The sequence below is a fragment of the Nelumbo lutea genome, chromosome 2 (assembly GCF_056320005.1).
Source record: "Nelumbo lutea isolate HS-2025 chromosome 2, American lotus-T2T, whole genome shotgun sequence".
Lineage (NCBI taxonomy): Eukaryota > Viridiplantae > Streptophyta > Magnoliopsida > Proteales > Nelumbonaceae > Nelumbo > Nelumbo lutea.
The window spans coordinates 103,485,803-103,501,161 of NC_142685.1; the positions used below are offsets into that span (position 1 = coordinate 103,485,803).

Here is a 15,359-nt window from a genome sequence, read left to right on the forward strand (position 1 = left end):
CTCTTAAGGAATCTCCAACTCCTATTGGACCTGAATATAGAGCCATTATCTTGCCTTCATTATCGCTGAAAACACCTCCTATACCAGATGGGCCTGGATTACCTATAGAGCTTCCATCAAAGTTCAATTTCACCCTTTGTTGTGCTGGTGAGGAACAAGCATCTTGTATCATAGCTTTGGAAGTGGTAGTAGATGCCACAATACCCCAACTTCTATAAATGTCTTCAGCTGAGAAATCCTTAAAAAAATCACAGGATTTCAACCGATGGATAACCTTAGTAGTTACTCCTTCCACAACGTCTTCCTTGGATATACAACTACCTTTGAAGATCCTATTGTTTCTTTCCTCCCACACTAATCACAATACAACAGCTTTAGTGGCTCTCCACATAATCCTTTCACGAACCGTTGGTTGCTTGCAAAAAGCTGGATCAAAGAGGTTCACCACGCTCGAGGAGGGAGTCCAACTTGAATAGCTTTCCAAAGACAACACTGAAAAGCCCCAGGGTCAAGTCTAGCATCCTAGCCGTTATTTGCAATCCATGAATACTAACAATCACTCTAGACCAAAGTCTGTCCTGTTCCATCAGTAGTCTCCAAATCCATTTTCCCAGCAGAGTTGTGTTTCTTAATCTTATATTTCCTAACCCAAGGCCTCCATCATCCCTACTCCTAGAAACCACCTCCCACTTCACTAAGTGATCCTTCTTAGTATCCCCAAGTTCCCACAAGAAATCCCTCATTATCTTCTCTAACTGGTTAGCTACTTTCATTGATACTCTAAAGGTAGACAGGAAATAAATCAATAGGTTGGCCAAGGTTGACTTGATTAAGGTTATCCTACTCCCTAAAGAGATGTAATTCCTCTTTCAATTTGCTAACCTCTAGGAGAATGTTTTAAATACAGGGTACCAAAAACTCTCAACCATTGGGTTCCCTCCCAGTGGTAGCCCTAAATATTGTAAAGGCTAGTCCCCCGCTTCACACTCCAAAATCCTAGCTAGGGAATCCATCTCCTCTCCCCCTAAATTGAGCCTTGCCATACAACTTTTTTCTCAATTCACTTTAAGATTGGACTTCCTTTCAAATTGAAGCACTAGACTCTTTAAGTTCTATAATTCCCCTTCCTCCCCGTCACAAAACAAGATGATGTCATCCGCAAATTGTAAGTGTGTGACTAGTGTGTCTGGAAGCGTTTTGTTAATCACTTTGGAACACTAGTTTAAACATTTATTATTTTATTTTGATTCTCAAACAACTACTAACGCAGTAAAGTGATGAGAACGGGTCGTATCCACAGGGAAGTAGGGGAAAAATAATTACGTACTTAGATACAGGAGAGAGAACACAAAGGGGAGTTGTAGAAATATAAAATTAATTAATTAAAAAAATAGAATTCATTAAAACCAAATTCAAACAGTACTGAGAATAACAAGTGCATAAAAATAAATAAATAACGGAAACAAATAAATAAAAGGAACAACATAAAAAAATGTTTGAGAATCCGATCAGAGGTAGTAGTCTTCGGATCTCTCCTTCGACCCTTGAACTTCTCGAGCTAGGCCTTCCATCTTACCTAGGCGAATTTCAGATCTGCAGAAAAGAAATAAAGTACAAATTAAATCTAATAAAAGTAAAACTTGCAAGAAGGAAAAATGAACTGGAAATTAAAGAACAAAAAGTAATTATGAAACTGAAGAAAAAATGGTTGGAATTCAAATCCAGAGGTGGCAGTAGTGGTGTTGGCGAACTGCAAGTAGGAACCCCTCCTCTTGCCTGGCAAAAATAGGTAGAGATTTTACCCATGTGCCACCTCCACAGCAATGATTTCTATCAGAGCTTCCCCGGTTTGTGTTTTATCTTTCAAGATTCTCACATTTCTCTCTTCCCATATAAACCACAGAATATCGGCTTTCTTACATCTCTACATCATGATTGTAATATTGGAAATTGTCTTTGATTACCTCTTCTCCAGGATGGCATAAATCAGTATTTCTATTTATGATGTGTTTTGTAGAATTTCTTTTAATATCTGATATGCTGGTTTTTGGCAAATTGGCAATGCTTTACTTGGTGCAGATACGAGTTCTACTTTGCACTTTTGCGTGACTTTCCACACTTACAGTTCACAATAAATGGAGGAATAACTTGCATTGACGGGGTGAGCATTTGATAGCTCAATTATAATTTGGTCCTACCTAGAATAGAGGAAATGAGACCATTGCCACAAAATTTTCTATTTTCAACCTTATATTTGGGTAGCTGGTAGCTAGATGTCCATTTCAGTGAATCACTTTTATTTGTTCCAGTAAATTGCAACATTATAGCCCTTATTTGCATTTCCGTTATTGTTCTTTGTAGTAAGAATAAATTATCATGAATGGTGTCACCTATTTGGTAGGGATTCCATATCCTGAGATTCATATTGGTTTGCTATCATTTAAATAATTAATACAATTGGCCAGCTATTGCATTGCTCTGCATGGGTTGCAGAAATTATTTGGCGTATGGTTTGGCAAGGCAAGGGGTGAACATGGACAACTTGCATTTGGGGGTGATTAGTGAGACCTGATGGATAACACAAGAAAGACTACCTAGGATCAGATGGGGTACCCAGGCACATCCTCCAAGTACAGAAACAGAAATGGTTGACACTATTGGAGAACATTTTAAATTCCTACTCATTTTCTGTTTATTGTCCATGATCCTGCATTCCTACTTTGCAACCCACAATGAAAAATTGCTGATATTTTTATCTAAAAGATATTAGAAATAGCATGCATATTTCTTTATGAAGGTACTTGATTTGTAATGATGGTAATTTCTGGGTAAGTGGAAAAAATCAAATCAAATGGACGAGAAGTGGATCAAGGAAGAGGAGTGCAACTTGGGCAGGCCTGTATTGAGAATTTGTTAAACTTCAAAGCCCTGATGCAGTGGGAATTCTTCAAAATTCAAATGAAGTATTTGATTTTGACAAAAATGATCCATTTATAGATATTTTGACCCAAGAAGTTGTGGCTTCAACCTCCCTAGCAATGCAGCTAATCTCCCTATTCCCTAAGACTGTTTGAGTCCAAACACCTTGATTTCCACTTTGCAGCCATGATATTTTCAACATTGAGTCCCCCTCTACCTTGATCCATCTGAGATCTAATTGTTTTACTAGTCTCTTCCCATACAATAGATCCATAATTTCTGCATTTAGAGAGCCTTCAGTCCCTACTGGCTCCGAATGTAGGGCCGTAATTGATCAATTCCTATCCACCTTATTACACCTCCAATTCCAGGATCTGAATTACCTTGGGAGATTCCATCAAAATTTAGCTTCACGATGTTATTATTTGTAAGCCTCCGTTCTTCATGAACTTGAATGGACACTGTAGAAGAAGCTGCAGTTGCTCCCCAAGCTCTCAGTATGTCATCCACTGTATATTCCTTGGAGATCTCCATTGCTTTTGCTCAGTGCACAACTTTCACACTAATGCTTTCTATGATTGTTTCCTGATTGTTTCCTTGGATCTGCTAAGCTCTTTAAATATTCTATTGTTTCTCTCCTCCCATTAGGTAAAGACTATGACTGTGATTTTGGATTTCACTTTTGATGATGTTATCGGAAATTGGGAGATGATTGCAGCTTACACCTCCTCCAAGAAAAAACTTGTAGGAATAATGGACCCCATCCATAGCTGATTTTCTCAAACTGAATTTTGATGGAAGAAGCTAAGGCAATCCAGGCCCTTCTGGGATAGGTGGAGTGTTAAGAAATCATAGGGGAGAAATCATGGGGATGTTATCAGGACCATTTGGGGAAGGGGATTCCACAAGAGCAGAGCGAAAGGCAGTCATGTTTGGTCTATAGAAAAAAAATGTGGAGTTGGTATTCAGAAGCTGATAATTGAAGGTGATTCTAAAGTAATTCTAGGCTAGCTGAGAAAAGAGGAAAATAACTCATGGTGGTTCAGAAATGAGATAAAAAAAAAATTTAAACTGTCAAAAGACATGCAGTTAATAATTCAATGGGTTCCAAGGTCATCCAACAATCAAGCTAATCAGTTAGAAAAACAAGGGGTTACTAGAGAATGAGCTTTTTGGGCACATTTGTAACATTGAATAGCAAAGTCACTGGGGTTTTTCTGCTTTCTGTTGTAAGGGGTAGCCAAGGCTACTGAATGATGTAAATACACCTTTCTATTATCATTAAATCATTTCTATTTTTACTGATAAAAAAAGTATTACAGCTCTCGTGGCTCTTCACATTACCTCTTTTTTTAGGCTGTCTAAGGAATCCAGGGCTGAATAAACTGGCCAAATTTTGTGGGGTTTCCCACCTGCAACCAAAGAGAGCAAAATCACACTCAAATGCATTTCACAAAAGCACAGAAGATTTTTTTTTTTTTTTGATAAATACAAAAACACAGAAGTTTAGTAAATGGGAAATAGACTCACCACTAGATTTGCATAGGATAGACATGAGGAGAGAGGTACCACCTTGATCTCCTTCTCTGGAGCATATCACAGGTATTGAAACTAGAGGGAGACCTAAAAGGACATAGGTTGAAGTAGTAGAAATGATTTAAGCACTCAAAATTTAACAATAGACATGAGTAAACAGAATGGAGCGAAACAGGACTCATGTAGCTGACCCTGTATTGTTGGGATAAGACTTAGATGATGATGACTCTTGTGCTTCATATTTACTATGATAAAGGTGTCTTACTAACATGCTATTTTTAGAAATTTTCATGATCTTTGGTGTTGTATAAGGCTTCCTTAAGATAAATTTTTGGCATAAAAGTTCCTTATTGTCTCTGTTTCCAATTTAAAACCACAGGAACTCACCACTTTGACTGTGTTTTTTACAATTTCATTCCATAGGTTAATGCAGCACGAAGAAAAGGAGCACATGGTGTGATGGTTGGCCGTGCTGCTTACAACAAGTATGCACCATGGACTTTGACTAAAAGAAGTTTTATTTGCTCATTTCAAATGATAATTGTTCTTTCATGTTTGGCTTTCTTTGTAATTATGATGTGCTTTTAACTGTTATATGATGACAATAAGATTTTGCAAGTTTTGTCTTTTGGAGCATTCATATGTTTTCTATAATTAAAAATGTGATCTTATAACTTAATTAGTTTATTTGTTTAAATCCTGTATTGTTTCAATAATACTGCTACCGTGAAAATTACTTCAAGTTTGCAATATTTGTCCTATATAATTTTTATTTTTATTTTTATTTTTTTTATTTTTTGTAGAAAGATAACTTGTATTCAAGAAAAGGGTTTACATGAGATGGGATGTACAAGGGACCTTGAATAAAATCCAAAGAAAAAAAATAGCAGAGAACAATGCTTCTGGGCAACTTTGTAAAGCTGAAAAGAGAATTTTTTATGATTTTTATGCTTTTTGCTGGTTTCTGTTAAACGTTTGGGGTAGCCGAGGCTACTTATGATCTGTACTGATTTCCTCCTTCTAATAAAAATTTCATGTTGCTGATAAAAAAAGAAAATTACAAGCAAATTTCTTGGTGATCACTATCGAAGAGTTAAGCATGGTCAGAACTCAATCTCTTAGTCTTTCAATCATCGAGGCTTTGTTCTCAAAGATCCTTTTGTTTTGTTCTTCCTATATTCCTCACATAATAGCATGGATTATGGCTTTCCAGTAGCATCTGCCCCTACCTCCCAGCTTATAGCTTTGCCATTGGTTAATGAACTTGGAGGTGGAAGGGGACTCTCAGGTGGTCTTTTCATGGACAAGATGTAGCTCCCAAATCCCATGGGTCTATAGACATACTTTTCGGAAATAGAAAGCATAACAAAGGAGTTGAATGTTGTTGTCTTTAAATGGGTAGAAGATCAGTAAATGGGGTGGTGGATGTTTTGGGCCTTTTGACTAAACAAGGGACAGCCAGGCACCAAATGTTTTGGGCAAAATTATATATCATAAAGTTTGTCTTTAGGGTGGAAAAACCCACCTATTTGTAATACTTGAACTTAATATTAATAAAATCTCTTTTGACGGATAAAAAATGAACTTACCAACCGAGTTAGGAGTCTAGCAGTAGTTACCTCCGAAGATTAGATCCAAAAAGTATTGCCAAAGTGTTCTATCAAGCTGACAGTTGATAAGAAGATGGCCAATGGACTCTCCATCTCCAAGGCACAGGATACACACATTGGGAGGTATAAAACTGCCCTTTCCTTTTCTTTTATAAGATGTTACAAGTGTTCAGTTTTCCCCAAGCTGCCTCCCAAATGAGGAAGGAAACTCTAAGGGAGAGAGCTGAATCTTGTTTGTCTGAAAGGGTGGAAAGGTGCTGGATATGAGTTTTTATAGAAAGACCTGGTGGTAAAGGAGCCATTAGGGGTGAGGGACTAGACTAGTTTATCTGAGGGCTTGAGAAGTTGTTTGGTTATAAAAGATAGTTGGCCTGCATAACTATCTTTTATAACCAAACAACTCCCAATGAATTGTTATGTTGAGGAATATGTTGATTCTAATAATATTTCCACGACATATTTCCATTTCCATGGGTACCGACACGAAATATTATTAGAATCAATATATTCCCTAATGAAAACTACTGACACTGTGGAGTGAAGAACACGGTATTATAGCATAAGTTGGTGATAAAATTGTAGATATATGGAGTAGAGTTCTTTTTTTTATGAATAACAGAATAAATTTAAACCCAACTGAAAAGATATGCCCAAAGAGGATGTTAGCCACAACTAATCCTCAAGGATCTTACAACTAATACAAAAACTACACAAACCCCTCTAAGCTGTACAACCCAAAATAGAAACTCAACCCAACCCCAAGTCATCCCCCGTACAATTACAAAGGCGAGGGGTGCGCCTTGTGCTTTTAAAAGGGGTGAGCCTAGGACCTGGGCGAGGCGCATACCCCAAAATGCACCTCGCCTGTGCGCCTAAACGCGCCTTTTAAATCACTGACTCCACCACCTTCTCTAACTCACACTGACTGTCCTCAAACACTCTTTTGTTTCTTTCTCTCAAGATAGACTAGCACACAGCAAATGGAATACAACTCCACACAATTCTGGCTTTTTTTGCTTCCATTATAGGACGGCCATTTGGAAAAGATTTCAAATGGAGACTCAGGAAGGAACAGTTGCATGCCAAACAATGCTAAGTAATAGCTCCAGCACATCTCAACCACATAACACGAGAACATATGAAGTACTGTTTCCTCACTCACTTTGCAGATACAACATCTATTTGCCATGTAGAAGCCTCTTGACTTCAAATGGTCAGTGGTGAGAACATTATCCATAGTCACCAACCACTCACACAAATGCCTCCACCCAAGGTAGAGGTGTAAATTGGGTCGTGTTAGGCTGGTATGACATGACCCACGTGCGGCCTGTGGGCTGAGTTGGGCCGTGCTTCGCTCCCCTATGATACTTTGAGGGATTGGCCCAACACGGCCCATGACCCGAGCCTGCGTGGGCCGGGTTGAACCTCGGGCCAGGCTGGGCCATGGACTAGGCCAAGCCATGTTTTTTAAAAATTTTGAAAAAAATAATGAAAAATTTAACATAAACTAAAAAATAGACAAAATTAAAAAGATCTTAAAATTTTATTTTATATGAATTTTAATGTATACAATTGTTTATATATGCAATAATAAAATTATATATATTAATATTAATATACTATATAATTATTATATATAATATAGTATAATATAATATATATACATATTATATATAAAATATATAAATATATATGGGTCGTGCTAGGCCTTGCTGGTACGCGGGCAGCACAACCCATACGATTGTGCCGTGTCTGACACGGCCTGCAGTTCATCGTGCTGGGCAGGCTCAAAATCGTGCCGGGCCACGGGCAACACAACCCGATTTACACCTCTTACCCTAGGTGGAATAGGATTACCCCACTCACCTCTACATCTCTCTTCGTTAATCTGGTTTTTAATCAAAGCTAGATAGAAGGGTTTCACCGTGAACCTTCCATTTTTGTATTCCTTCCACCACAATTCGTCCCTTGAAGAACTAGAGACCTTTGAATTCTCCAAAACTTCCAGCAGCTTTACACATTCCTCCACTTCCTTGCCCCAAAGAGGTCTCCTAAACTTCGAGCACCAAATCACCTTGTCCCCTCTTCTCGTAGCAATGGTTGATGGGAACATCATGTTCAACCAGCCTGTATAGTCTGGGGCAAATCTCGCACAACCTTCCACTCCACACCAATCATCCTCCCAGAATTTTATTCTGGATCCATCCCCAACAAAGAAACAGGTCAGATCTCTGAATTCTTGGTTGAACTTCATGATACCTTTCTAGACGCTCACCCCAAAAGAAGCTGAGACTTTTCTAGATTCCCACCCAAAGCCAACCACCCCGTACTTTCCAGCCACTACCCTCCTCCGTAGGAAATCATTCTCTTTAAGCCTTCTAATTCCCAATCTCCCGTTCTTCTTGGTTTACAAACCAGGTCCTAGCTCACCAAATGGAATTTCTTAGAACCTCCCACCCCTTCCCACAAGAACTCCCTCTTCATCTTTTCAATTTTCTTAGCCACCTCAGCTGGAATTTCAAGGGAGAGATGTAATACGTTGGCAAACTAGACAGGACACTTCTAACCAGAGTAATTCTGCCCCCCCCCCCCCCAATGATAAGTACTTGGCCTTCCACCTATCTAGCTTCTTCTCCACTGTCTCAATGATTGGCCTCCAAGTAGATAAAGCGAAGGATTTGGCCCCAACTGGCATCCCTAGATACTGAAAATGGAAGCTCTCCAACTTGACATTCAAACACTGCAGCATAGTTCAACAACATTTCTCTCTCCACTTCCTCGACCCCAAGATGATTTTTTTTCTAGATTCACTTTTAAACCTGCCAGCATCTCATAGTTGGCCAGAATTGCTCTCAGGATTAGAACTTGGTCAATAGAGGCATCCAGAAAAAACTAGCGTGTCATCAACATATTGCAAGTGGGATATACGAGGACGATTAGACCCAACTTTGAAGCCCTCAATAAATCCAAACTGAACTCCTTTGATTAGCAACAAATTAAGAACCTCCACCAGCACAAAGAGTAGAGGGGATAGGGGATCTCCCTGTCTTAAGCCCCTAGAGGCTTGAGATAAATCTAAAGAAACTGCACTGAATAAGATTGAGAAGGAAACCAAAGCACACAAGCATAACTCCAACTCCTATTTTTCTCCGAAGCCCATCAATCTTTGAATTTTCTCCAAGAAACCCCATTCCACATGATCATAAGCCTTCTCAATATCAATTTTGCACACCAGCCCGGCCTACCAGACCTGATCCTAAAGTCAATACATTCGCTTGCGACAAGAACTTCATCTAGAAATTGTCTTCCTTCCACGAATGCTGATTAGACTTATGGGTCTTGTAAAGAAAATGATTGACTAGTTTGTGGTCCCACTTCTTTATTATTTCTTGATGATATATTACTGTTATGTTGCTGTTAGCATGTGTTTTACTGTTGTTACTAGCGACAAGGGTATTCCTGTCCATGTATATCTTTTATTCTATGCCTAATATAAATAGTACCTAGGGCAACAGATCAGAAGAGATTTCTGCACCCCTTTTCTTCTATTCTTTCTTCTTTCTTCTTTGTTCTCTTTTTATCTTCTCTTCCATCTCTGTTCTTTTCTTTCTTCTTTTTCTGATTTCTTCTTGCTAAAACAGGTCTGAACCTCATCGGTTTCAGATAACTGGTCTGAAGTCTTTAATGTCCAAGGCCCCACCCCTTTTAGGGACCAAGGAAATAAAAGAGGCATTTGTTAACTTATCTAGGTACTTAGACTCAAATAGCTCCTTAAACAATGACATGAATTCATTTTCTAACAAAGACCAGCAATGTTTAATGAAGGCAAAATTAAACCCATCCAATCCCAGGGCTTTATCTCCTGATATTCTTTTCAAAGCCTCCTTCACTTCTGCCACTTCAAAGGCCAAAGCTACTCTCAAGCCAATGAGAAGCAAATTCACTCAATTTCTTGGTCTCTAACCCCCGTAACACTACCCAACTCTGTTGTCTAGAAGAGTACAAACCTTTATAGAATTCCACCATTTTTTCTTGAATACCAGGCATCCACTACTTTGTCCCTCACTTTAATTCTGGAAATGGTATTACATTTGTGCCTGGCATTAGCAAGTGCATGAAAAAATGTAGTGTTCTTATCACCAGCCTTCAACCAAACTGCCCTAGACTTGTGCCTCCAGATCACCTCCTCCCTCTTGACTAATCTTTCCAAATCACCTTTCAGCTTTTTTCCGTCTCCACCCTTATCTCCCCAGAAATATTCCCCTCCTCCAGCTTATTCGCCTCCCCATTTTTTTAAGCACTTCTTTCTACTCAACAAGTCTCCAAAAACCTCCGTGTTCCACCTTTTTAGTTCCTCTTTTAGAAATTGTAGTTTCTTCATTAACTTGAAGCCTGTAGACCCTTCCACCTGCCACCCACCTCATTTCTCCTCTATCTAATCTCTACAGTCTGGATGATCCAGCTACATATTCTGAAAGCAGAATGGCTTAGCACCCGACACCCTAGACACTTTCTTTAGAAGGATTGGTTTGTGATCAGAAAGGAAATAAGGAAAGGCCTCTTGAACCACTTCCCCAACATCATCAACCCAATCCCCTATGAATAAAAAAGTCTATCCAACCTTCTGAGAATTGTCGGATGTTGCCTGTTTGACTAGGTGAACCTCCTACCCATCAGCAGGGGATCAATCAACCTAACGTTGGAAATGAAATTTCCAAATCTCCTCATCCCCACACTAACTCTCCCCTCCCTACCCCCTTCATCTCGCTTGTCCTTCTAGCCACATTGAAATGCCCCCCCTCCCCCCCACCCCCCACAGTGTCCGTTTGACCTCCTCCAACTCCTCCCAGAACTCTTCCCTCCTACCTTCCTCATTTAGGTCATAGACAATAGTAACTCCTCAACACCACTCACCCTCCTCTACTGTCTTGAAATAGATAGACACAGAAGATTCTGTTATGGGCCCGGGAATAGGATCTCATCACGGGTCGGTCCACGGGGAGAACCTCTAGCTTCCCCTTGCCCCCCTCCCTTTGCGTGCAGACCCTATCGTGGCAACCTAAGGGGGTGATTTGTCCAAGAGATCACTGAACTCTCCTTTTACTCTCTTTCTTGACTGGAAATTTGATATCTTTATTCAATAATTTCAGCTCCTTAAATAGGAGATTACAAGAGGTAAGAGTCCTCCTTGTAGGAAGACTCCTTGATAACTAAACTGCTTACAGATAAGATAGATAAGACTCCTAGATAAGACTAACTAAACTGCTTACAGATAAGATAGATAAGACTCCTAGATAAGACTAACTAAACTGCTTACAGATAAGATAGATAAGACTCCCTACCCAAGAAGGATAAAAACTCCCTAAGATAAATCAGACTCTATACTAATCCTTATTGGAACAGATAAGATAAGAGTAAGAAGGCAAATAAGATAAGTATAAGGTAAGATGAACTGTGGCTAGCTAGATAATCTGATGAAAGTCCCACGTTACTGCTGCTGCCGGTGGCAGTACTTCTTCCCCACAAATGCGTCCATAACAGATTCCCCCACCTTCTCACCTATTTTCAAGAGCACATTTGGATCCTAGATTATGACTAGCCCCCTTGGAAGACCCATTGCATTCAGTTCCAGCCAATCCCCACCACCTGAACCCTAAATTTCAAACTTCTCCTTAAGCCGAACCCCTCCAGTTTAGTTTCTTGAAGGCAGATTGTGAGGCCCGAAAATTTGGCTCAAAGCCTCTTGGAGTCTCCACTCACCATGAACCCGGGGTGGTGAGTCCCCAAGAAAAGGTTTCTCTGGAAAATATTTTTGTTATAGTGACTCCACATATCCAGCCTGCTCAAACCTAGATTCTAGGATTCTAGCTTGAGAGAGGGATGGGATGAAGCACCCCTCTCTCGTATCCGGTGAGAACCCCCAATGCCATGACATGCTTTTTGGAGCAAGATCTTAATGGACTTGAAGAAGTGCTTCAGTTTGGAATCCAACGGGGGCAGTAGTATTGGGGTTCCCTCCTTGGAACCAACTCCTACTTGATATGAGAAAAGGAAGTTGAGGCTTACATCTGCTCAAACTCTCCCCTCTTCAATGAGTGGGGTGGTACTGGGCTTCCCCCCTTCACACCTCTCTTGGAATCAGTTGTCTACTAAGGAAAGAAAGAGAGCAGACACTTAACCCAAACCCCTTCTTTCTGTTCAAAGTTTGAATAAAATTATTGATTGTAAAATAAGGATTGGGACTTACCTGCGATCATGGAGCGCGTAAATGGAGAGAGAGAGAGAGAGAGAGAGAGAGAGAGAGAGGCGAGTGCTGATTTGAATGGAAGAACAATGGGAGTTTATTCAAGCTTCTTCATATCGTTAATGGTGGCCATGGCTGCCTTCAACCGTTCAAGCTCCACCTTAAAAAAAGATGAGAAAAGCTGAGGTGGAAAGAACAAAATGAATCTGTCTTGAGAGAGAAGGGCTCTCTTCCCCAATGCTTAATCCGATGCCCCCTTGGGCTCCCTTTCACCCCCTATTTATAGGCCTAGTGTAGGGGTATTTTAGGAATTTTGAAAATGTTTAAGGGTAGGAAGGTCTAAGAATCTAATAAGTAAGGGCATTTTAGTAAGAGGAAGGTTGGGGATATTTTGGGTATTTTGAAAAAGGTTAAGGGTAGGAGGGTCTAAGAGTGGTGAAAGCAAGGATATTCTAATAAGAGGAAGGTTGAGGGGTATTTTGGGTATTTTGAAAAAAGGTTAGGGGTAGGAGTATCTAGGAATTTAATAAGGGCATTCTGGGTAAAGGCAAATTGAGGGTAGTTTAGGAATTTTGGAATTTTTTGAAGGCAAAAGTGTCTAAAGGTGGTAAGAACATGGGTATTTTGGGGAGAGGGAGAATGAATGTTATTTTGGGTATTTTAAGGGTTCTCCGGGGCGACATAGTCCAAGTGAAGTAAATTCAGGGGTATTCTTGGTAGGAAGAGGGTGAGGGGTATTTTGAGTGTTTTTAGGGGTGAAATAGTCCAAATGGTGTGATTTGGGTGGTATTCTAGGTAAGAGGGAAGGTAGGGGCATTTTGTGGGGTTTAGGGGCAAAATGGTCCAAATGAGGTGAGTTTGGGCCTTGGGGTTGTTCTAATAAAAGCTACAAACAAGGAATATTCTGATCCAAGGGTTAGCAACTTTTGGGTGGCCAGGATTTACTCAGGAAAGGCTATTGTTGGTGCTATATCACAAGAAAGTTGTGCAAGCGAATGACAGCTTGTGAAATAGAATCTTGTTTCGTTTGAAGGCTAAGGATGGAATTTTTAGGTGAAATTTGGTAGGGTGGGGTTTTTGAGGGTCCCAGACTCATTGACAGGGTTAAATGGGTCTAAAGAGGCCTGCACCTAGGGGATTTATGATATCATGGTTCGTGAACAATGAGAATAGCTGAAAAGGAATCTTGCTTCGATCAAGGGTCAAATGAAGGAGCATTGTGATGAAACTTTATAGGCAAGGATTTTAAGGTACGTAGAGTCTTCTGGTACTGTCCGGTTGATTAAATGAAGTGTTTATATGGGCAATCTATGGTCTAAGGGGGTGAGTGCTCAATTTTGGGTGCTGACACAGATCACATCCGGCTTAAGCCTTCTAATCAGCTCTCTCATCACCATCCTTCTCTTACCCTCCTTCAGACCCCTAACATTCCAGGAAAGGATTTTCATCTTCTTACAGTGGTTCTCAGATCATCACTAAAATATATATTAAACTCTCCTTGATTAAGTGGTATAATCCCCACACCCAGCAGTCAACACTGCCCAATCACCTCTAGTACTATTCATGATTACTGTTTATGCCCTCCAGACCTTAAATCTGCTCTGGTACCATTTTAGAATAAACAATAAAGAAGTATTCTGTAGAGAGAAAAGAAATATGATGAGAATGGAAGAGTAGAGAGAGTAGTGTAGAAGTAGACCATAACACAAATTGAGAGAGTTTAATAACTTAATAATCAGCTAACTCTTAGCTTATACATAACCTTTTAAAGATTGTAAAATTACATTACTACCCTTATTAGTGGTAATAAGAAAAGAAAGCCTTTCAAATTATTTCTACAAGTTATAGAGTTATCTATCCAATGAGACCAGTATCTTTTAAATCCAACGTGTTTTGAGAGTTACGGCTGTTTTGCTGATAACGACAAGATTGTAGTCTATTTTCTGGGTTTATGTTGGAATTGTTTTGGTCTGTTTACTTGTGGTAGGATTAATAGTGTATTATGCTGTTTAGAAGTTAAGAGGAAGTGTCCCTATGGGTATAGCTTGATTTGGGTCAATTTCCTAGTTCAGTCTGAAGTCTGCAAAAGGAGGTCAAAGTCTTTATGTTGACTCTCTCTCTCTCTCTCTCTCTCATTTCTTCCCAGTGACCAAGTGAGCTACTTCCCTCCTAATCTCCTGCTTATTCTTTTTTACTTGCATTCTGCCCTTTTCAGTTTAATGAAATTTCTTTTTATCCTTAAAAAAAAAGCTTTTTACTTGCGTCTCCATCTCTATTTTCATTGATACCTTAATCATCTTCATGCACTCTATGAATTGATGAATTTACTTTCAAATCTGAAAATTGTAGGATACTTGTCCTAACATCAGAATGTTTACGTTCTGCTTGGTAAAGAGGTAGTATAATAAGTAACTGGAAATAGAATTCAGTATCAGTGGATTTTATCATTGTTTCTAATAGTTTTGGTTGTTTAGAAGATGTGATTTATGTTTGGGTTAAGGAGGTGGCTCAAAAACTAAATGGTCTGGCATTAATTAGCATGCACAGAAGGAAGTACTGGGGGTAGACTCAATCATGGATTATTCGTCAAACTAATAATAAAGCTTGTTTAAGGTACTTGTTTTTGAGACGCTATTTATGGAAAACATCAGAAGCATCCCATTTGGGTCAATATAATGCATGTATTATTTTATAAAATATTTCATACAAATTGGAGCTAGAAATGCTCCACAAAGAATAAATGTGTTGGGAAGCAACAGGCTGAAATACTATTGCTATGTATGGAACCAGTTATATTTGTGTCCTAAAAGTTTATTAACCATTTCATCCTCTTTTTCTCATTTTAGATGTTGTTAGATACTGGATGAGAGAATTAACAACTCAAGTGCATTTTTGGCAGCCCTTGGTCTATGCTAGGACATGTTGATGCCACAGTATATGGTGTACCAAGTAGTGGTATTACACGTCGCAAGGTTCTGTAACAGAGATCTCTCTAAAAGATATGCATCCATATATAAGATTTATCTGTTTGTTAATTCCATCTTTCATTT

General features: G+C 39.3%; 1 protein-coding gene across 3 annotated transcripts in view; it reads left to right on the forward strand.

Annotated features, from left to right (window-relative positions):
• The window catches only part of LOC148872433 (Aldolase-type TIM barrel family protein), a 29,965-nt gene that overhangs the window by 13,569 nt on the left and 1,037 nt on the right, over positions 1–15,359 (forward strand). For all 3 annotated transcript variants that reach the window (XM_088973984.1, XM_088973986.1, XM_088973985.1), the window contains exons 8-10: positions 2,080–2,161; positions 4,879–4,940; positions 15,209–15,281. In XM_088973984.1, the coding sequence (XP_088830110.1) occupies positions 2,080–2,161; positions 4,879–4,940; positions 15,209–15,281 (217 nt within the window). The remainder of the gene's footprint in view (positions 1–2,079; positions 2,162–4,878; positions 4,941–15,208; positions 15,282–15,359) is intronic.